The sequence below is a fragment of the Pan troglodytes genome, chromosome 18 (assembly GCF_028858775.2).
Source record: "Pan troglodytes isolate AG18354 chromosome 18, NHGRI_mPanTro3-v2.0_pri, whole genome shotgun sequence".
Lineage (NCBI taxonomy): Eukaryota > Metazoa > Chordata > Mammalia > Primates > Hominidae > Pan > Pan troglodytes.
This window is the reverse complement of record NC_072416.2, coordinates 2,378,546-2,398,418: the sequence shown is the minus strand read 5'-3', so window position 1 is coordinate 2,398,418 and position 19,873 is coordinate 2,378,546. Positions and strand designations below refer to the sequence as shown.

The following is a 19,873-nucleotide window of genomic DNA, read 5'->3' as shown; positions in this document are numbered from 1 at the left end:
GCTCGCCCACGTTCTGGGTTGGGCCTGCTGGAGCGCAGGCAGCCTCCTCTAGAGGCCGAGGCCAGACCAGGGCTGAACACGGGCTGAACACGTCCTACGCTTCTGAGGCCTCCCCGACGGCCCAGCGCCTGCTGCGCCTGTTAACAGCTCTCACAGCCTCTCAAGTCAGATCCATGCCCCTAGGGAGGGGCAGGGACGGTGCTTGGCCCAGTGGACGGAAGGGCCTAGGGGACGGGCCCTGAGGGAGCTGGGCACACTGCTGGCTCCCACGGCCCATGGCAGCCCCAGCACCCAGCAGAGCCATCCCCCGCTTCTGGCCACTTGAAGGTTTATCTGGGTCTGCAGGGCCCCTCCACTATGGCAGGCACGATCCCACCCGACAACCCACCCCTGTCGTACAAAAACCCTCGAGGGGCTTTTCCTGAGCTTTGACTTCTGTGACCCTGGTCCTGGAAAGGGGCACCTGAAAAGGCCTTGAAGAGCAATTGGGCACCTGGCCGTGTCAGGTGGGAGATGCTGGGCAGGACAGACGCACAGGCCATGTGTCTGGAGCCCTCAGATGAGTGTGACACCTGGTCCTACAGAAAGGCTAACAGGGCAGGACCCTGATCTCCAACTGCGTCTCCTCCTCTGACCAGCCGTCCCACCCCCATGGGCCCCAGCCAGGACTTCCTGGGGAGGGAGGGGCCATCAGCCGCCTGGAAGCCACCAGCTGTTTGTAGCACTGTGTGCCGCTTCCCGGGGTGGGGGCATAATGTGTCATCAATCCGTGTTTATAAAGCAGCCCTGGATGTGATTCCACACCCTCCCTGCTTATCCCCTGCAGCCATGCCTCCCAAACAATGAGTCTCTCCTTCCTGTGGGAACAGCCCCCCATCCCCCCGAGTGCTCCCCCTCAGTCTAGTAGGGAAACTGAGGCCCCAGTTGAGCCTTTGTCTTCTTGATGGGCAGGGAGAGGATGGGTGTTACTTTGTACTTATATTTATTCTGATGTTACAAGTGATACATGGTCCTTGCAGAACTCATGGGGAGTCCAGAGGCTCCCAGAGGGGTGTTTTTATCCCCACCTTTCTTATGAGGAAAGAGAATCACTTGGAGAGCAGATTGGCCCCTGCCCCAGGAGGTGGAGAGGCCGGCACCGGGGCGCCAGCAACCAACTTCTCCAGATGTTCTGGACTGAGTGCTGGGGGTTGCGCAATCTCTGGGCACACCCCCCCCCCACTTCCTGGTTTGTGGTCTAATGCTCCCACCACAGGCTGGAAGTGGTGGGATGAGAGTTCCAACTGTGGCCTGCAGAGTGGGCTGGCGGGCTGGTCCGGGACAAGAGAAAGTGGTGCCAGGTGAGAGGAGGGGGCCTGGGGCTTCCTCTGTCCCCAGTTTGTCCCACTGCTGGGCTGGAACAGGCTTGTTGGAGGAGGCAAGGATATCAGTGGAAGATGGAGATGAGAACACCCTTGAGGCTTTGAAAGGAGTGAAAGCTAGTATTGGTGCTGGGGTGAGCAGCCCTGACCCCCGACCTCCACAATAGGCCACAGGCTGTGGAGGGGCTGGAGCTGCCTCCAGCTGTAGGAGGTGTGGCCATCAGTCGCTGGAGCCTTTACAAACAAGTCTTTGAGAGATGTGGCTGTATTGGCTACAGGGGCCAGGGTTCTAGTATCAGCCTTAGGACCCCAGGGTGCCCAGCACACTGGCTCCGTCTTCTCTCTGATGGAGGGGGGGTGCTGACAGCTGTTGAGGTGGGTGTCAGGTCAGAGCCCATGGACTCCTCTACACAGCTTTGAGCTGGCAGCTTCCCAGCAGGGTGGCTGCTGGCCTCTTGACTGGTCTCCGCGGCCGTCTGTGTCTGATGAGCCCTGGAGGGCCAAAGCTTCCTTGGGCAGAGAAGGCAGCCACTGGGCAGGCCGAGGTTGGGTGTGTGTGAGCTACATCCTCCCTGCCTGGGGCTGTGCTGCCAGGCCCTGGGCCCAGGTGCTTATGGGAACCCCTTGCCAAACCCTGGGATATGGGGAGGGGGCAGCTGCCTCAGAAATAGTCTATGACTTCAGGCCACTGGCTGGCCTGGCCCCCTTCTGCCTCTTCCCCAAATAGCCAGGAGCTGGTCATGGGCCCATCCCTGGAGCCCTGCTCCCCCGGCGGTTTCTTCTGATCCTTCCAGGGACTCTCCAAAGCCCACAGTCTGACCCCTTGGGTGATTACTTGTGGCCTAGAAGCTGAGCTGAGGATTCTGGGGTAGCAGAGGATTCTGGGGTAGCTGTTGGGAACACTCCTCTTACTGGTCAGGGCTCCCATTCCCTCGTGTCCTGGTGTGAGGGCCACAAACCCTGGGGTTGGTCTAGACCCTAACCCTAACCCTAACCCTAACCCTAACCCTAACGCCTGCCCACCAGCCCCGGGAGTGCTGGACAACTGCAGCTGATTTCCATTTCTCCAGGGTGCATGACACGGGAAGAGAGGGGCCGGGAGCTGGGTTTCCGTATAGGGGGCTCCTCCACCAGGACAGAGAGTAGTAGGGCAGGCAGGAGGCAGAGCACACATATGTGCACACACTTGTCTATGTGGACTGGGTACAATCCTGAGTTTCATGCGCGTCTGTGTGAAGAGACCACCAAGCAGGCTTTGTGTGAGCAACAAGGCTGCTTATTTCACCTGGGTGCAGGCGGGCTGAGTCCCAAAAGAGAGTCAGCGAAGGGAGATGGGGTGGGGCCGTTTTATAGGGTTTGGGTAGGCAGTGGAAAATTACAGTCAAAGGGGGTTGTTCTGTGGCGGGGAGGAGTGGGGGTCACAAGATGCTCGGTGGGGGAGCTTCTGAGCCAGGAGAAGGAATTTCACAAGGTAATGTCATCAGTTAAGGCAGGAACCGGCCATTTTCACTTCTTTTGTGATTCTTCACTTGCTTCATCTGGATGTATACGTGCAGGCTTGGGCTCAGAGGCCTGACACTGAGCACACGTGTGTCGACCCCCCTCTGATCATCCTTCTGATGACCTCACTCAGGAGGCCAGGGTGGGCTGAGAGCCTGGGGATTCCTGGACACAGGCTCTGAGCTGGGGATTTGCCTGCAGAGGCAGACTGGGGCATGCTCCCCACTGAAGGTGACTCCTGGGTGCGGGGGGTTTCAGCTCTGAGCCAGCTGTGGTTGGTGCTCCTGGCAGCTGGCGATGAGTGTCTGGGTCTTGGAGCGGGTCTAGGTGGGGTCTGACAGAGTCCGCTGCAGGAGGAGACCTGCTGACACCAGATGCCCAGCTGTGGCATGCTTTGGAGGCAAGCCCAGTCCCCAGCTTTCCAGAGAGGACACCACTTCTGGCCCTGCCAGCCTAGTCTGGGCATCCAGGCCCGATAGGGCTTGCTTATCCCCGGCAGGGTCAATAATGCTAAGCATGGAGACTGTCCTGTCTCTGGCTGTGAGCCTGGCATGGGAGGGGTGGCACGTGCAGGCTACAGGAGCACTGAGTGTTGGCACCGGGGCAGGCTCCCTCTCACCCGGTGTCCGTGATGCACTGGCAGTCATCCCCTGGTGGAGTTACCCTCCACTCCCTCCAAAGCTTCCATTGTCTCCTTCTACATGAGAATTGTGTTGATATTGCCTGTGTTCAGAGAGCACCCACTATGTGCAGGCACCGCCCTATCCCGTGGCATGGACAAGGATATGGGCAGGGGAATCTTGCCCAGGCTCTGGGATCTACCGGTAAGTGTACCAGCACCTTTAGTTCAAATTAGCTCCTTGTGTAGCCAAGGAGCAGGCCATTGTCTGCGTTGGGCCCTCAGTGCAACAGCTCAGTTTGGAGAGGGCTGGTGCCACCCAGACCCAGAGGATGGCACTGAAGCAGCAGCACCTTGTGACCAGCACAGGGCCTGAAGACACATTTGTCCGAGGCCTGGGGGGGCACCCTGTAGAGGGGTCCTTAGGGACCCATGGGACGAAGGGATCCCTGCACCCTCTATCCAGAGGAAGCCTTGGCCACCCACCACTCAGAGCTCCTGGACAGCCCTGCCCGTACTCTGCTGTTGGCACCCCTGTCCCCGACCCTGGGAGGGTCAGCCCACCCAGTGTCAGGAGAGAAACGCTGGGAAACTCTCACCAGCAGCCCCAGCGGAAAGCAGAGTGCCATTTTGAGTCCAGCCCAGATTGTGCAGGGATATGAGCCCACCCCGGGGTGGCCGCTGAGCTCTGAGACAGTGAGAAGAGCCCAGAGTGGACACCAGACACTGCGCTGCCTCTGCTGAGTGGCTTCAGGTGGGGCCGGTGCAGCCTGGCCTGAGTGCCTGCTGGTGGAGCAGGGCTTCTGGGGGTAGGGGCACAGGGCAGGGGGAGGGGTAATGACTGCGGTCCTGAACTGAGTGTGTGCATCAGTGTGTACACGTGTGTGTGTGCACGCGTATGTACCCATGAAAGATGTGCATGAGTAGGTGGGTGCATGTGAGCACGTGCATGTGTAGGCGAATGAACGCATGAAGTGGAAGGATGTGGGGACGCCTGTGTATGATTGTGAGTGATCGGTGCCCATGAATGTGTGTGAGGGAATGTGAGTGCTTAGTGGGATTGGGTGAGTGTGGGATACAGGACTTGTCAGTGTGGGCCTCTGGAGGAGGTCGGGTTTAGGGGAGCCAGGGATACACACCCATCCTCCACCCTTTACCCTGTGCCTGCTCTCCCTCCTCACTACCCCTCTTCTCAGCACAAATCAGGGCAGGACAGGTCAAGCCTCAATGTGGAGCCAGGGAGAGGCGGAGCCGCCCAGCGCTGATACTGCCATCCGCTCCCACCAGGTCCTCCGTCGGGCCGAGGCGCTGGAGACCCCAGCCCCAGGTGTCCCCGCGGGCGGACACTGGAGAGCAGGGAGCCCAGCGGCCTTCCGGGAGGAGGTGACTTGGGCCGGGCAGGCGGGCGGCGCGCATTCCTGAGCTCTGAGTCAGCGCGACCGCCCCGCTCCGGCCGGGCCCGCCCCCGGCGCGCACGCCCCTCGCTCCTTGGCATTCCCGGGCGGGCCGGACCGGCGGGCGGGCGGGGACTCGGCGCGGGCGCCCTCCCGGCCAGCGGCGGCAGCCCCTCCTCCCCGGCGCCCTCAGGACCCCCCAGAGACCCCCGGCGGCGGCAGTGAGTGAGCGCGGCCGGGAGCGCAGGGCTCCGGGGGCGGGCGGGTTCCGGGGCTGCGTCCCCGGAGCGCGGGGCGAGTCCTCAGCACCCCGTGGCCGGAGCTGCTCAGAGCGGCCGGGGCCGTGTCGGGGCCGGGGCCGGGGCTGGGGCCGGGGCTGGGGAGGGATCGCGGCGAGGCCCCGCTGGGGCGGCCGGGCTTTTCTTCCTGGAGTTTCCCGAGTCGCCCGCGGAGGCGGCCCAGCCCCGGATTCCTAGCCCGGCGCGCCGCAAAAATAGCCCGTGGCCGGATTAGCAGTCCCAGCGGCCTGGCCGGGCCGGACAGCTCGGCTCCAGCCCCCGCCCAGCAGCTGAGGGTCCCAGGAGCGGGAGTCTAGAGTCCGGGGGTGCCCCAGGTCCCTCTAAACTCCCCCCACTGCATTTTCCTTCCCGGCCACGACCGGTGGGTGGTGTCTCCGAGTTGAAACTCCAGCTCTGGGCGGGATGGTCCCTGTCCCAGCTGCCCTCACCGATGGGAATAGCAGGAGCCGTGGAGCTGGGGGTGGGGGACTGACTCCGCCTTCTGCCCCACGACACTGACTCCCCCATCTGTAAACATCGAAGCTCCAGGGTGGGCTGGGAGCGACTCCCGAAGACAGACTCTCACTCTGTGCGCAGAGGCCAACGGGGACAGGCCTTCTCCCAGCTGGGGTGACAGCCAGACCCCAGATGCTCAGGGCATTGGCAGAGGGCCTGGTTGTCTGTCATGCTGGGGGCATGTTTGTGGGGCTGGGTGGGGAATGGGCAGGGGATCTTCCCTGGCCCCCCAAGGCCTGCTTCCAACCCAGGCGGTCCTGACCAGAGTTTCTTCTGTGTGTGCCGCTTGAGATGGTGAATGTGTGTGTCTGTCCCGGTGGGTGGGGCCTAGGTCTGGAGGCCCTTCTATCCTGGGAACTCCCACCCGCCAACGGGACTTCCAGTTGGAGACCGGGAGAAGATTCAAGGATGAAACTGGCTCTTCAGGTTTGACCCAGCTAGATGCCTGGCCAGTCCCAGGCTGGGTTCTCCCCACCCCTGTGGAGCTAACCCCAACCTCCTAGCCCCCACCCCAAGGGTGGGCAGAAGCTGGGGACCAAGCAGCTGGCTGGGGCTCAAGGGGTCCCTGAGGCGGAGCCCCCTGCCACCAGGGGTCATTCTGGGCAAGCCGGGCCCCTTTTCCTGAGAATGGGGCAGGGGCAAATGGAGTGCGTGGGAGTCTGGTGGTGCCAGATTGAAGGGGCCTCAGACCCTTTCCCAGCCCTTCCAAGTAGCTTTCACTGGCTGGGTGGCCTCCGTTGCACAAGCAGGCCCCTCAACCAGCACCCCTCATGAGCTGGCCGGTCCCCACCTTGGGGAGCTGACTTTCTAGGGGGCGCTCTTGGTTTAGGGGGAGTTGCCCAGGTCTTCCCTGCCTTTCAGGGACCATCAGGCCCTCCCCTAGGATCTTCCCAGCTACAGTCCCTGCCCAGGGCACCCCCAGTTGCTCTTGGCTGTGAGGGCCTCCGCCACACCGGCTCCAGTTCCCCCACCACACCGGCTCCAGTTCCCCCACCTCAGTGTCTGTGCCAGGATCACATTTTGCCCAATGATTGGATTCCTTGGCTTCTGCCTTTTTTTCTGAGTTGGACGATTTTGGGGGTGGGTCCTTCCTTCTTCAACTGAGATGCCCCTGATGGAGCAGGTGGCAAGCGGTCTTAGAAGGGTCTGACAGCCGTCCACAGCCACAAGGCTCAAGAACCCAGGTGCTCTGCCTTGTCTTCTGGGGGTCTGCAGACAGGGTCCCTTCTACCGCAGCTCCTGGGCAGACCTGGCCCAAGGCTTTGAGCTCCCTTATAGGCTCTGGGACCTTAGGCAGTGATGGGCTTCTCTGAGCCTCAGTTTCCTTATCTGTAAGATGGATACAGAGGACCCCTCCCAGGGGTTAGACAGACCAGTGTGATCAGTCAGGATCTGGTTTGAGGAAGCTGAGCCAGGCTGCTGAGGACCGAAGCCATTTCTGCTCTGACTTGGTTTCCCTCCTGTGGCCTCTCCAGTCCTATCCTGCTTCTGGTGGGTCCTGGGAGGGGCTTGCAGGGTTGCTGAGCCCAAGGGTGCCTGGGCACCTGGGTGCATGTGTGTAGGGCCAGTCAGGGACACCTCTGGAGGGCTCTGACTGGTGACTGGGCTGCCCATCTGTCCTCTGGCCAGACGTGTGCACGGGATGTGGGCCTCTCCCACCTCCAGCCTGGGGAGGGTGTTTTCACATAACTCCTGAGACCCAGCTAGACTCCAGACTGGGGACTAGCAGTGACCAGCTTACCAGGCAGTTTACACCCAGAATCTAGTGTAGCTAAGTCCTTGCTGCCATCCCCTTTCTGACTGTGTGGCCTGGACAGGTGCCCTGAGCTGCACTTGGTGTCCCCTGATTCCTGGTTGTGTCTGCCATGTCAGCCCCTGTCAGACCCAACTGAGTCAGGGGTTTAGCTCTGGTGACCCCTGTGCCACATTTGCCAGCTGAGCCTTGGGGCAGTGCCTCCCCCCTCCGCCAAGTGCTGGCCCCTTTGTGCACGACCCTCACAGGTCAGGCCCTCAGGGATTCCTGTGTCTCCAGGCCCTAACGTGGCTTCCCTCACAGATGGCCTGTAGCAGGGAACCTCTTGTTCTGTCTACTTGTCTAGGGTGATGAGGGGAGGCAGGGTGCCAGTCTGTCCTGCTGGGGACCTGGAGAGAACCCTGCAAAGGTCTCAGGCCTGCCCTGCTCCACCCTGAACCTCATTTCTTCCACAGAAAAGAAGAGGCTTCACTGGGAGGGTTGAAGAGCACTTTGGGGTTTGCAAAGGGCCTAGCAAATATCATTCTCAGCATGATGCCATAAATAGACAAGGCAGAGAGGCCAGGTGACTTTCCCTTCATTAATCCAGAAGACCTGGAGGCTGGGCTGCCAGACAGCTGGTGACCCCCTTCTCAAGGGAGATCTAGGGTTGAGCTTCAGATTAGGAGTCAAACAGAAGACTGAGGGTCAGAGAGCAGCGTGTGGGTGGGGATGCTGGAGGAGCCACATCCTCCTGGGATGAGGCTCAGGTGAGCTGAGGACATGTCTGGGCAGGTGTCCCGGGGTGAGGCCCCTTGCTCCAGCTGACCTCGGCAGCAGGCAGTTCCTTGGGCGGAGCAGAGCCCAGGCTTGATGGTTCTGGCCCCGGGGTTGGCAGTCAACTCCGCTGCCAGTTGTCCCTGCCAGCATGGTCCTGTGAGTGTGCAGGGCAGGCCTGAGCACAGAGGTGGTTGCTGCTCACACCTGAGGATGCAGCTCTCCACTGGCTGTGGCCACTGTCTATGCCTGGACTGGCCAGAGCTTCTCTCTAGTCTCTTCCCAAACTCGACACCTTTGGAGGGTTCTGTCCCCAGGTGTCCCCAGGGCTGCATATGCTCTAGGGCCCTTTCACCCCCCAGCTCCTGCCCCTCAGAGAGTGCCAAGTACCCACAGGCTACACCACCCTGTGATGGAGTCAGCCGCTGCTATTGTGCCAGGCACTGCTGTGACCCCTGATTTCCAGATGGGAAAGCTGAGGCTTGCTTAGGGTTGTAGGTGGTGGAGACACATGGGGCCCAAGCATCAGCCTGGGCTGTCCCCAGTGGCCTCCCTGCATCGGCTCCTGCTTTCTGGCTCTCCCTGCACCTGTGCACGCGGCCAGCTTGATGGGTGCCCAGACATCCCCAGAGCAGAAACCTGAGTTAACAGGACTCTCCACCATCCCCCACTCAGCCCTTCCACACCAGGCTCTGCAGGCAGCCAGAGGGGACGTCAGCATGCCTGGCGCCAGTGGCTCCCTTGACCCTCCTCGTCCCTCAGCCTTATCGAGAGTCCTGCCCGCAGCCCCCCAGCTGGTCCTGGGATGCACTGTGGCTTTGGGTGTCTCCTGATGGGGCTGGGCCTGGGCTGGCAGCTGTGAGGCTGCTGCAGTGACTCAGATGCTGTGTGACCCCAGGCAGTCAGGCCTTCCGTGGGCCACGGTTTCCCCATACACTGAGGGGTCAGCGGGGTGGGGGAGACACTGTTTGGATCCCCCCGAGGGGCTTTCTGGGAACAAGAGCCCACTGTGCGCCTGGGGAAGGCCTGGACACTGAGCCACTGTCTCTGGGAGGGCAATGTGCCGCTCCCTGGCCAGACTCTTTGTCCAGCCTGGGCCTGCCCCTCCCCACGCCTACTCCGGCTCTTCCTTTGGAATCCCACCCACTTGAGGCCCAGATGGGGATCTAGGCACACAGGGGTGGGGCAGACCAGAACACCCAGCACTGCCCACCCGCAGGACCTATAACTGTCGGTTCTCAGGTCCCCTCCTGCCTGCACTCCTAGCAGCAGGGGTTTTTGTGGAGGTGGGAACCCCAGGAGACCTGGATGTAGAGCCATGGCGGCTGGTGCCTCCCTCATGAGCTGAGCACTCTACTGTCTCCTGGGGCCGACTGTGGTCCCCGGCTGAGACAGTCCTGGGGAGGTTCCTGGGGCCGACTGTGGTCCCCGGCCGAGACAGTCCTGGGGAGGTCAGGTTCCCCGTACACACTCACAGCTCTCAGCTCTTCTCACCCCCTAACTGTTCCTGCTTGCATCCGCTCATGCCAGACAGCTCCTCTTCCCAGCTGAGAGGTCATCTTGAGGAATCCTCTGTTACCCCAGATTAGGGACCCAATGGCCTGCGTTGTTCAGTGATCAGTGTCTACCCAGCGGTGGCTTCAGAGCAGGCCAGTCCTGAGCACTGTGGAGGCAGCAGTGACAGGACAGTGGCCCATACACATGTGAATGAACTCCTGCCTTGTGCTGTGCCCAGGGATCCAGGCCAAGGACCGCCTTTGGGTAGTAGGGCAGCCTGAGGCTGCAGGTCCTCCAACACAGGGGAGGGTGGGCAGAGCGCATTTGCAGGGCTCTGAGATGGGAGGGAGTCAGGTGTGAGGAGCAGCGGAGAGCAGGAGCCAGGGAAGTCATGGATGTGTGTGAGCCCATCAGCTGGCAACGGTCTCTGTTGGCAAAGGTCACTCACACTCCTGAGTGAAGAACCAGCTGGATGTCGCCTAGTGCTGCTGGGCACAGGTGGAGACTCCTGGAGAGGCTGGCCCCCTGGATTCAGCCTGCTGATTCCTGGCAGTGGCCCCAGTCTCTACGCTGGGCCCTGCTCCTCTCTGGCCCGCATAATGGCCTCACTAAGAGCATTCGTCCATTTTCTGGGTGAGAACATGCTGGGAGTGTACTCAGAATGCTGTCCCAGCACTGTGGGTTCCGGAAGCCCCTTGCCGAGCACCACCTGCCTTCCCAACGTGCCTGATGCTGTCTGAAATTCCAGCCTTAGCGTCTGAGACTCAGAGGTGGCCCCTCCTGGCTATTCCTTACCAGCAGGGTGATGGTACTGCAGTCCGTATACCCTGTGGAGGGAGGGCTGGGGGACAATGAGGAAGTCTAGCTGTGACCCCTTCACGCTGTGGCTGGGCCGTATCCAGGACACGCAGGTCTGGGCTGGGTTTGGGCCACGAGTCAGATGCAGAGGGGTCTCCTGGTGCAGTTCCCACAGGGACCTCGACCCACCCAGTTCTCAGTTAGGATGCCTTTCTGTCCGAACCTGTTGCACTCTGGGGCTCTGCATGGGTGAGGGGCCCTGGAGGGATTTCCCAGTGATGTGGAGTTGCTGCCCTTGGCTCTTGCCCCTGATTCCAGGCCAAGTATGGGCCAGGGACAGGAACTCAGCCTTAGGGGGCCATGTGGATGGAATGATCCCTGGGCACCATGCCTGGGGAGTGCCCCAAAGCTTTGCCCCCCAGCTCTCACCTGGGACCTGAAGTGCACAGTCAGCTCAGATAAGGGGCTGGAGCGTGAGGGGTGGGGTAAGAGCCAGCAGAAGGCATCCCTGAAGTACCCCCTCCCACCTGTGTCTGTTCTGGTCCCTGTAGGACCAGTAGGGGCTGTGGGCAGCATTCCCAGCCTTTCCCTGGTAGTACAGGGTCGGAAGGAGCCGTGAGCTCTGTCCCAGGCCTGTCCCTGGCTGGCATAAGACCATTTGGAGCTGTGAGCAGCACCCTGGGCTGTCTCTAATTGTGCTGCCCTCCATATATGACCGTGAGCAAGGCAAGCCTGTGTTTCCTGGCCTCAGTTTCCCTATTTGTACAGCATAGGTGGGGCTTTCCTCCAAGCAGTTGAGAGGGAGACCTGTGAGTGAAAGCCATTTCTGGGGCCTTAGTGGGTGGGTTGCAGACCCAGCGGCTCCGAGCCTGTCAGAGGCTGCAGCTCTTTAAAGAGGCTGAGGAATTTGGGGTTTTCTGTCCAAAATTGCTTCAGCTCTGGCCAGCCCTCCACTATCTGTCTCGTGTCATGCTCAGGGGCCCTTCTCAATCTGGGTCTCCACTGGAATCGCGGTGTGGTCCCCCTGGGTTGGGGACAGCTGCAGGTCTGCCAGGAAGGTGTAAGGGGGAAATGGAGTCGTAGTCATATGGCCAGGCAGTGGTGGCCAGAATCGAACCCTGGCCTATCTGCTCTGGGGCCTTCCCCTGGGCCCTGGCCCTGTGCCTGGCATGTCATGGTAGAGCCAAGCATGCAATGCCCTGCAGCCCCGGCACCGAGCCGCCTCACTGCTGTTTCTGGGCGCGTGGCGCCACCTGGTGGTCACTACGGTGTCTGCGCCCAGGTGGTTTCTGGAAAGTCATTTGTGCCCAGGAGCCTGGGGCCACCAGCTGCTGCTGTGTCACCCTCTTTCCTGAATGTGGTGACTCTATGCACTGGACCGATCACACACCCCTTACAGGCTGTCATGTGCATAGTGGGCCCTTTGTCCCTGGACTGGAAGTCTTGGTGGGTAAGAGGGTGAGGCCTGGGTAAGACAGGTGTGAGATTTGCCCTGGGCACAGACTAGGGTGAGCCTCCTGTCACGGAGACCTCAGATCAGCTGTGTCCTGTGTGTGGAAACCCCTGCAACCCCAGCTGTGCTCACTCCCCTCCTTCAAGCCTTTGCTCAGATGTTACTTCATGGGGAGGCCTCACTGCCTCCTGTCAAGCAACCCTAGTTTGCTTCCCCCCGCCCATCATACTTAGCATCTTTTAACCAGTACATTCACTCATTTAAAAAGTTTATTGTCTAGACGGTAAGCTCCAGGAGGGCAGGGATTTTGTCTCGTTTCTCCACCAATGTGCCTCAAGCACCTAGAGCAGTATCCTGACCATAGTGTGTGCTCAGATAGTTGTCCCATGGACTTATGTTGTCTGAGGACCTAGGCTGTGCCCAGCACTGTCTGCTGGGATGAACAAGGCAGGCACAGAGAAAGTCGGTGCTGAGCACACAGTAGTGCTCTGACAATGGGGGACATGAGCGCCACGGTTGGGCTCATCACTGCTTCTCCCTCCTCCTGGGTCTGGGTGCAATGAATCTTCAGATGTCAGCGTTGTCATTATTGAATAACACACCATGCCCCGCAGGCCTGCCTTGCTCTGCCAGGAACCATGAGTGAGGCCCGCAGGGACAGCACGAGCAGCCTGCAGCGCAAGAAGCCACCCTGGCTAAAGCTGGACATTCCCTCTGCGGTGCCCCTGACGGCAGAAGAGCCCAGCTTCCTGCAGGTAGGCCCTGGCCTGCAGGGACTGTGGGTGCCCCCTGTCCAGTACCCTCACCGTGACCCTGTTGCCCAGCCCCTGAGGCGACAGGCTTTCCTGAGGAGTGTGAGTATGCCAGCCGAGACAGCCCACATCTCTTCGCCCCACCATGAGTTCCGGCGGCCGGTGCTGCAACGCCAGACGTCCATCACACAGACCATCCGCAGGTACCAACACCGCCCAGCTGCTCCATGGGGTGGGAGCTGGGGGCTGGTGGGGCAGAGGCAGGTACACAGAGGATGGGAATGAGAACAAGGGCCCTCCTGTTTCAGCTTCCTCCTCCATCTCGGTCCCCACATCCCCTTGCCCTCCTCCTGTTCTGGAGACTGACCGCTCTCACCCCACTACCCTGCTCCACTCCCTTCTCTTCAGCACTCACTCTCTCCTTCTCTGTCTCCACCATCCGGATGCTCTTGCCTCTTAGCAGCCGACAAGTACGCTTCGGGCGTGTCCACACTCTGCCCCTCTTGGGTCCCCGGGCTGCCCGCAGGGCCTTCCCACAGCGCCAGTCTCTCTCTTGGTCCCTGCTCAGGTATCTCATACAGGTCATGAGTGTGTTGGTGTTTTCTGGCATGTGCTTGGCATGCGGCCTCTTGGGAGCTGCCAGTGTGGTTGGCATTCCCTGGGGCTCCTAACGGCAGGTGCTGGCAGTGTTTTTGTTTGCATGTCCAAGTGCTGTGGACAGCCTGCCTGGGCCCGTAAGCACCTGCTGTCTGAGCTCTGTGGCGTCCTGGGGCCAAGCTCTCTCGGGTTGAGCTCTCAGCTCCTTCTCTGGACTCAGTGCCTCCCCTCAACTGCCCCTCAGGATGGTGGGGTGAGGGCCTCTATGAAGCACTCAACCGGGCAAGGCCTGCCAGCTGCGGTCTAGTGGAAACTTGGAGTTGGCTAACAGTTCAGGGGGTGGCCGGAACCCACTCATCCTCTTACTAGACCTTGCCCACCCAGACCCTGGCCCCTGGAGTGACTGCAGGCCTGGGGCAGGGCATGCTGCCCCGGAGGAGGGCCTTTGAAGTCCCCTGCCTGGGAGGGGGCGATCTGGCTGCCCCTCGCTGAGTCCCTGCCATGCCAGGGGGACCGCCGACTGGTTTGGAGTGAGTAAGGACAGTGACAGCACCCAGAAATGGCAGCGCAAGAGCATCCGTCACTGCAGCCAGCGCTACGGGAAGCTGAAGCCCCAGGTCCTCCGGGAGCTGGACCTGCCCAGCCAGGACAACGTGTCGCTGACCAGCACCGAGACGCCACCCCCACTCTACGTGGGGCCATGCCAGCTGGGCATGCAGAAGGTATGCCTGCCTGTTGCTGCCTCCTGCAGGCCCCTCCTTCCGCTCTCAGGGGCTGGGGCTGCGGACACAGCCAGCCTGAGCAGAAGGGACTCTCTGGGAGCTCACAGTCTGGAAGGGCAGTCAGACAGTCTGCTCGTGAAGGCACCTGAAACAGTCTCTGGGAAGGGGTACCTTGGGATGGGGACATGGTCTTGGGATTGCACCAGGGGGCCAGTGTCTGGATGGGAGAGCATTCCAGGCAGGACCTCTAGGTGCCGTGGGGTGGGAGTGGTGGCCATAGAGCTGTCCAGGGGCCCGTGAGGAGTCGGGAGCAGCAGTCACGCTGTCTTTGCAAGGCCTGTGTGCCTCTGGGTGAGCTAGGAGCCCCCATGGTCCTGACTCCAGCATCTCCTCCCCTCCTCCAGATCATAGACCCCCTGGCCCGTGGCCGTGCCTTCCGCGTGGCAGATGACACTGCGGAAGGCCTGAGCGCCCCACACACTCCCGTCACGCCGGGTGCTGCCTCCCTCTGCTCCTTCTCCAGCTCCCGCTCAGGTTTCCACCGGCTCCCGCGGCGACGCAAGCGAGAGTCGGTGGCCAAGATGAGCTTCCGGGCGGCCGCGGCACTGATGAAAGTGGGTGCAGGGGCCACAGGTGGGGTTGGGGGCCGACCCAGCAGCCGGGTCTCACGCTCACTTCCCCGTCCCCAGGGCCGCTCCGTCAGGGATGGCACCTTTCGCCGGGCACAGCGTCGAAGCTTCACTCCAGCTAGCTTTCTGGAGGAGGACACAACTGATTTCCCCGATGAGCTGGACACATCCTTCTTTGCCCGGGTAAGAAGTGCCCAGGGCGTCCCCCCACCCCCCGTTCCCTTCCTCCCCGTGTCCACCCTGACCTCATGTGTTTGCTCAGGAAGGTATCCTCCATGAAGAGCTGTCCACATACCCAGATGAAGTTTTCGAGTCCCCATCGGAGGCAGCGCTAAAGGACTGGGAGAAGGCACCGGAGCAGGCGGACCTCACCGGCGGGGCCCTGGACCGTAGCGAGCTTGAGCGCAGCCACCTGATGCTGTGAGTGCGGCAGGCAGGGAAGGGGGGCAGAGAGAGACCCCGGGGGCCCGTCAGGAACAGCTGGGCCAGTATCGGCATTCACCTCTGTGGGCGATGGAAGGCGTAGCCTCAGGGACTGGGAACTCACTACTCACTGGCCACCAGGGGTGGGAGACGCAGGGCTGGGCATGGCCCCCGTCTCATGGCTTGCCTGTGGAATGGGACAGCAATCTTAGAACCCAGGGGCTGGGCAGAATCCAACGGGGAGGCGGAGGTGACAGAGGTGATACTTGCTGAGTTGCAGAAGTCAGTGTGTCCCCGTTCCAGCTCCCTGCCATCCCCGGAGGCCCGCAGCGTTGCTTTTTTACTGGCAAGGAGAAGGCAGATGCCGGGCGACTTGCGCAGCATATTCGCCAGGATAGAGACAGGGTGCCCTGGTGCCCCCGGGGAGGGACTGCAGCAGTTTGCGGGGCTGGGGCGGGAGGTGAATGCCGGCTCCCTCCAGGCCCTTGGAGCGAGGCTGGCGGAAGCAGAAGGAGGGCGCCGCAGCCCCGCAGCCCAAGGTGCGGCTCCGACAGGAGGTGGTGAGCACCGCGGGGCCGCGACGGGGCCAGCGTATCGCGGTGCCGGTGCGCAAGCTCTTCGCCCGGGAGAAGCGGCCGTATGGGCTGGGCATGGTGGGACGGCTCACCAACCGCACCTACCGCAAGCGCATCGACAGCTTCGTCAAGCGCCAGATCGAGGACATGGACGACCACAGGTAGGCGTGGCAGGCAAGGCCTGGGTTGGGATGGAGGCTCCTGGGGGAGGGTGGGGGCTCCGGGTTGGGGATGAGGCCCCCGCTGACGCTCCACCCCGCAGGCCCTTCTTCACCTACTGGCTTACCTTCGTGCACTCGCTCGTCACCATTCTAGCCGTGTGCATCTATGGCATCGCGCCCGTGGGCTTCTCGCAGCATGAAACGGTGGACTCGGTGAGCCCCTGTGCCTTCACTGGGCCCAGACGAGTGGAGTCTGGGCACTGGACCCCCTCCCGACCCGCTCTGGGAGGAGAGGGCCAGAGTCGGGGCCCGTCTGATCCCGCTCCCCAACCTCCCAGGTGCTGCGGAACCGCGGGGTCTACGAGAACGTCAAGTACGTGCAGCAGGAGAACTTCTGGATCGGGCCCAGCTCGGTGAGGGCGGGGCTGGGGGCGGGGCTGGCGGGGGCGGGACCGGCAGGTGCCCGGCGGGCGGGAGGCCTGGACTGCGGCTGCCCGTCTCCCTCGCCCGCAGGAGGCCCTCATCCACCTGGGCGCCAAGTTTTCGCCCTGCATGCGCCAGGACCCGCAGGTGCACAGCTTCATCCGCTCAGCGCGCGAGCGCGAGAAGCACTCCGCCTGCTGCGTGCGCAACGACAGGTCGGGCTGCGTGCAGACCTCGGAGGAGGAGTGCTCGGTGCGTTTCCCCGCCCTGGACTCCCGCCCTCGTCTGCCCCGTGTTCGCTCTTTCCTTCAGACTTCAGATAGACTCGGCAGAGTGATCCTTCGCCCTCGTTCCTGGCACATCCCGCCGTCCTTACGCGCAAGGCCTTTCTTGTCAAATTCATTCCTCCTTATCCCCACCCTCGCCCATCTCCAGCTCCTCGCCCCGTAGACCATCATCTGATTTGGTCTTTTGATTTGGGTGTACTCTTCCAGCATGTGTCTTAAGGCTTACATAAGTGGTATTTGCCTCTTTTCCACTAAGCAACTTTTAAAAAAATTCATCCCAACTTTCATCACATCATCTTATGTGGAAGTGCCATAGTCCATACCAGTTCCCTGATTTAGGACACAGAGGTTGTTTCTGATTTTCAGCTAACAGGAATTATGCTGTCAAACTCCTTGTAAGAGTCTTTTCCAACATGCACGTGCATCTCAAGAGTGGGGGTGACTTGTAGAAGCGGAGGGAAGAGCTCAGTGGTTTTGCCTTCGACTCCTGACTCCCTGCGTGCCCCTCATTGCCCTGACCCAACTGGACCTGACCCTGTGTCCCCCTCCCACAGTCCACGCTGGCAGTGTGGGTGAAGTGGCCCATCCATCCCAGCGCCCCAGAGCTTGCGGGCCACAAGAGACAGTTTGGCTCTGTCTGCCACCAGGATCCCAGGTTAGTCCTGCTGGCAGCTCTCTCACCTGCCTTTGTCCACACCTTCCCCGGGGGCTGTGGTGCAGAGGGTGTAGGGGCTCCTCTTGTTGGTGACTTGGCTGGAAGGGTGCCAATGCTAGGGGCTCGAAGCCGGGTCTGACCACATACTTGGCTCATGCAGGGTGTGTGATGAGCCCTCCTCCGAAGACCCTCATGAGTGGCCAGAAGACATCACCAAGTGGCCGGTGAGCTGCAGTTGGGGGTTGTTAGGGAGCCCTCCGTGTCATGCGGGGGAGAATGCCACACCCCACCCACTGGTGATACCAGAGATTCCCATCATGGGACCACCTCACGTTTTCAGAGGCTGTGCACCTGACCTTTGCACAGCCTGTCCATCAACCAGCGCCTGCCCCTCTGAGCAAGTAGATCAAGAGAACTAGATGGAGACTTGAAAGGTCAAGTGACATTATTCCAGTTTGATAGAGACTCAGTGTGGTGGCCTGCTTGAAGTCAAGGAAGCCACACCGTTTTCTGCTTTATGAGCCCACCCGTCTTTGCCTCTACCCCCAAACGTGGTGTGGGGCCAAAGGTTGGGGGAGGCCCTGACCCAGCTCGTCCTCATTTGTGACCCAGATCTGCACCAAAAACAGCGCCGGGAACCACACCAACCATCCCCACATGGACTGTGTCATCACAGGACGGCCCTGCTGCATTGGCACCAAGGGCAGGTACGTGTGCATGCCAGCGAGTGCAGCTGGTCTCTGGGCTCAGAGCATCGCCCTAGGGCCTGCCTTCTCCCTAACCAAATCCTGAAATAACCCAGTATACCAAGGGTGTGGGGTTAGAGGGGGTCTGGACTTCCTTGGGGCCAACAAAGGTGGGTAGGTGCGGCTGAAACTCGCCCTGGATGCCAGCAATCCCCCTCTGCAAGGCAGCAGTCTCCGAACCCTGGCCTGCCTTTCTAGGTGTGAGATCACCTCCCGGGAGTACTGTGACTTCATGAGGGGCTACTTCCATGAGGAGGCCACGCTCTGCTCTCAGGTAGGTCTGCAGAGTGTCCGTCGTTCCCCTCCCCCAGCTGCTGTGATGCTGATATGCTGCTCTGCGCAGGTGCACTGCATGGATGATGTGTGTGGGCTCCTGCCTTTCCTCAACCCCGAGGTGCCTGACCAGTTCTACCGCCTGTGGCTATCCCTCTTCCTGCACGCCGGGCAAGTGACACTGTGGGCCGGGTGGGGGGTGTCAGGGTCCTCAGGATTGGCTGGCTGGGGGTGGCAGAGAGGTCACTTCCCTGCTGAATGTCTCCCGACCCCCGCCTGCTACTGACTACAGGATCTTGCACTGCCTGGTGTCCATCTGCTTCCAGATGACTGTCCTGCGGGACCTGGAGAAGCTGGCAGGCTGGCACCGCATAGCCATCATCTACCTGCTGAGTGGTGTCACCGGCAACCTGGCCAGTGCCATCTTCCTGCCATACCGAGCAGAGGTAAGGCTGGCCCTCAGGGTGGGGATCCTCCCGTGTGCACCTGCAGCCTGCTGTGAACCTGTCCATATCGAGCACTGAGTCTGGGAGCATCTCCAGTTGGATCCTCGGTCCCAATATGCTCTGGGCCATGGGAAGTGGGGCAGAAAGATGAGGCCTTGGGTCCAGGGGGCCTGCCCAGCCCCACGGCCTTACAGCTACCCCAACCATCCCCCAGGTGGGTCCTGCTGGCTCCCAGTTTGGCATCCTGGCCTGCCTCTTCGTGGAGCTCTTCCAGAGCTGGCAGATCCTGGCGCGGCCCTGGCGTGCCTTCTTCAAGCTGCTGGCTGTGGTGCTCTTCCTCTTCACCTTTGGGCTGCTGCCGTGGATTGACAACTTTGCCCACATCTCGGGGTTCATCAGTGGCCTCTTCCTCTCCTTCGCCTTCTTGCCCTACATCAGCTTTGGCAAGTTCGACCTGTACCGGAAACGCTGCCAGATCATCATCTTTCAGGTGGTCTTCCTGGGCCTCCTGGCTGGCCTGGTGGTCCTCTTCTACGTCTATCCTGTCCGCTGTGAGTGGTGTGAGTTCCTCACCTGCATCCCCTTCACTGACAAGTTCTGTGAGAAGTACGAACTGGACGCTCAGCTCCACTGAGCTGGCTGCGGGCTCCAGCGGCCGCATGCTCCAGCAGGCCAGAGCCAGACACGACAGCCCTGAGCCTCACAGGCTCACAGGAGTCACCTGCTCCATGTGAGGACTGGCCTGTTTCCGGAACACAGACCTCTTTCTTGTGCCTTGTTCACTTCTGTTGAACCCCTCATACTGCCGGGCATTTATTATACTACTTCCTGTCATAACCTTCTAGCTTGTTTCTTGACGACCACCTCATGTGGCCAATAAATGGACTGGGAGCGTTTTAGCTGCCATTAACTTGACCAGGGCTTCCCTATCCTTCTTCGTTTCTGGCTGGAAGCTGTGGAGGGAGGTCCCGCGGGCCCCTTGTGGTTGACTCACCCGGGCAGGGAACTGAGTGTCAGATACAGTCACGGGCTCTTTCACTTCCCAGTGAAATCCTTCAGCCAGGCACGTGCACCTTGCTCTTTCTCCTTAGAGTGGCTGGTAGCCGACGCTGGGACAGGGACCTAGGGATGTGCTGTCCCACCCTCCCCACATGCTGGGAAGCACCCCGCCCCCACCCTTAGCAGCTCCAACTTCCACCCCACACTCCCTCCCTGTCCACGGAACCTGCTGCAGGGAACCCTAAAGGCTGAGGCTGGAG

The 19,873-nt window shown here is 61.1% G+C and overlaps 1 protein-coding gene across 5 annotated transcripts; it reads left to right on the top strand.

Moving 5' to 3' along the window:
* The first annotated feature begins 4,966 nt into the window (after nucleotides 1–4,966).
* RHBDF1 (rhomboid 5 homolog 1) lies at nucleotides 4,967–19,529 on the top strand. 5 transcript variants are annotated; one of them, XM_054668083.2, is made up of 19 exons: nucleotides 4,992–5,095; nucleotides 12,540–12,680; nucleotides 12,750–12,880; nucleotides 13,138–13,245; nucleotides 13,783–13,996; nucleotides 14,401–14,610; nucleotides 14,686–14,808; nucleotides 14,888–15,045; nucleotides 15,530–15,784; nucleotides 15,886–15,997; nucleotides 16,123–16,197; nucleotides 16,298–16,459; nucleotides 17,049–17,149; nucleotides 17,310–17,373; nucleotides 17,762–17,856; nucleotides 18,094–18,169; nucleotides 18,239–18,339; nucleotides 18,461–18,614; nucleotides 18,829–19,529. In XM_054668083.2, the coding sequence occupies exons 2-19, from the start codon at nucleotides 12,564–12,566 to the stop codon at nucleotides 19,246–19,248; spliced, it is 2,676 nt and encodes an 891-aa protein (XP_054524058.1). In that variant the 5' UTR covers nucleotides 4,992–5,095; nucleotides 12,540–12,563; the 3' UTR covers nucleotides 19,249–19,529. The 5 variants fall into 5 exon arrangements, with proteins under 5 accessions (XP_054524056.1, XP_054524060.1, XP_054524057.1 ...); XM_054668081.2 differs by having other exon boundaries at nucleotides 4,967–5,095; nucleotides 12,540–12,880; XM_054668085.2 differs by lacking the exon at nucleotides 13,138–13,245 and having other exon boundaries at nucleotides 4,972–5,095.
* The last annotated feature ends 344 nt before the right edge of the window (nucleotides 19,530–19,873 follow it).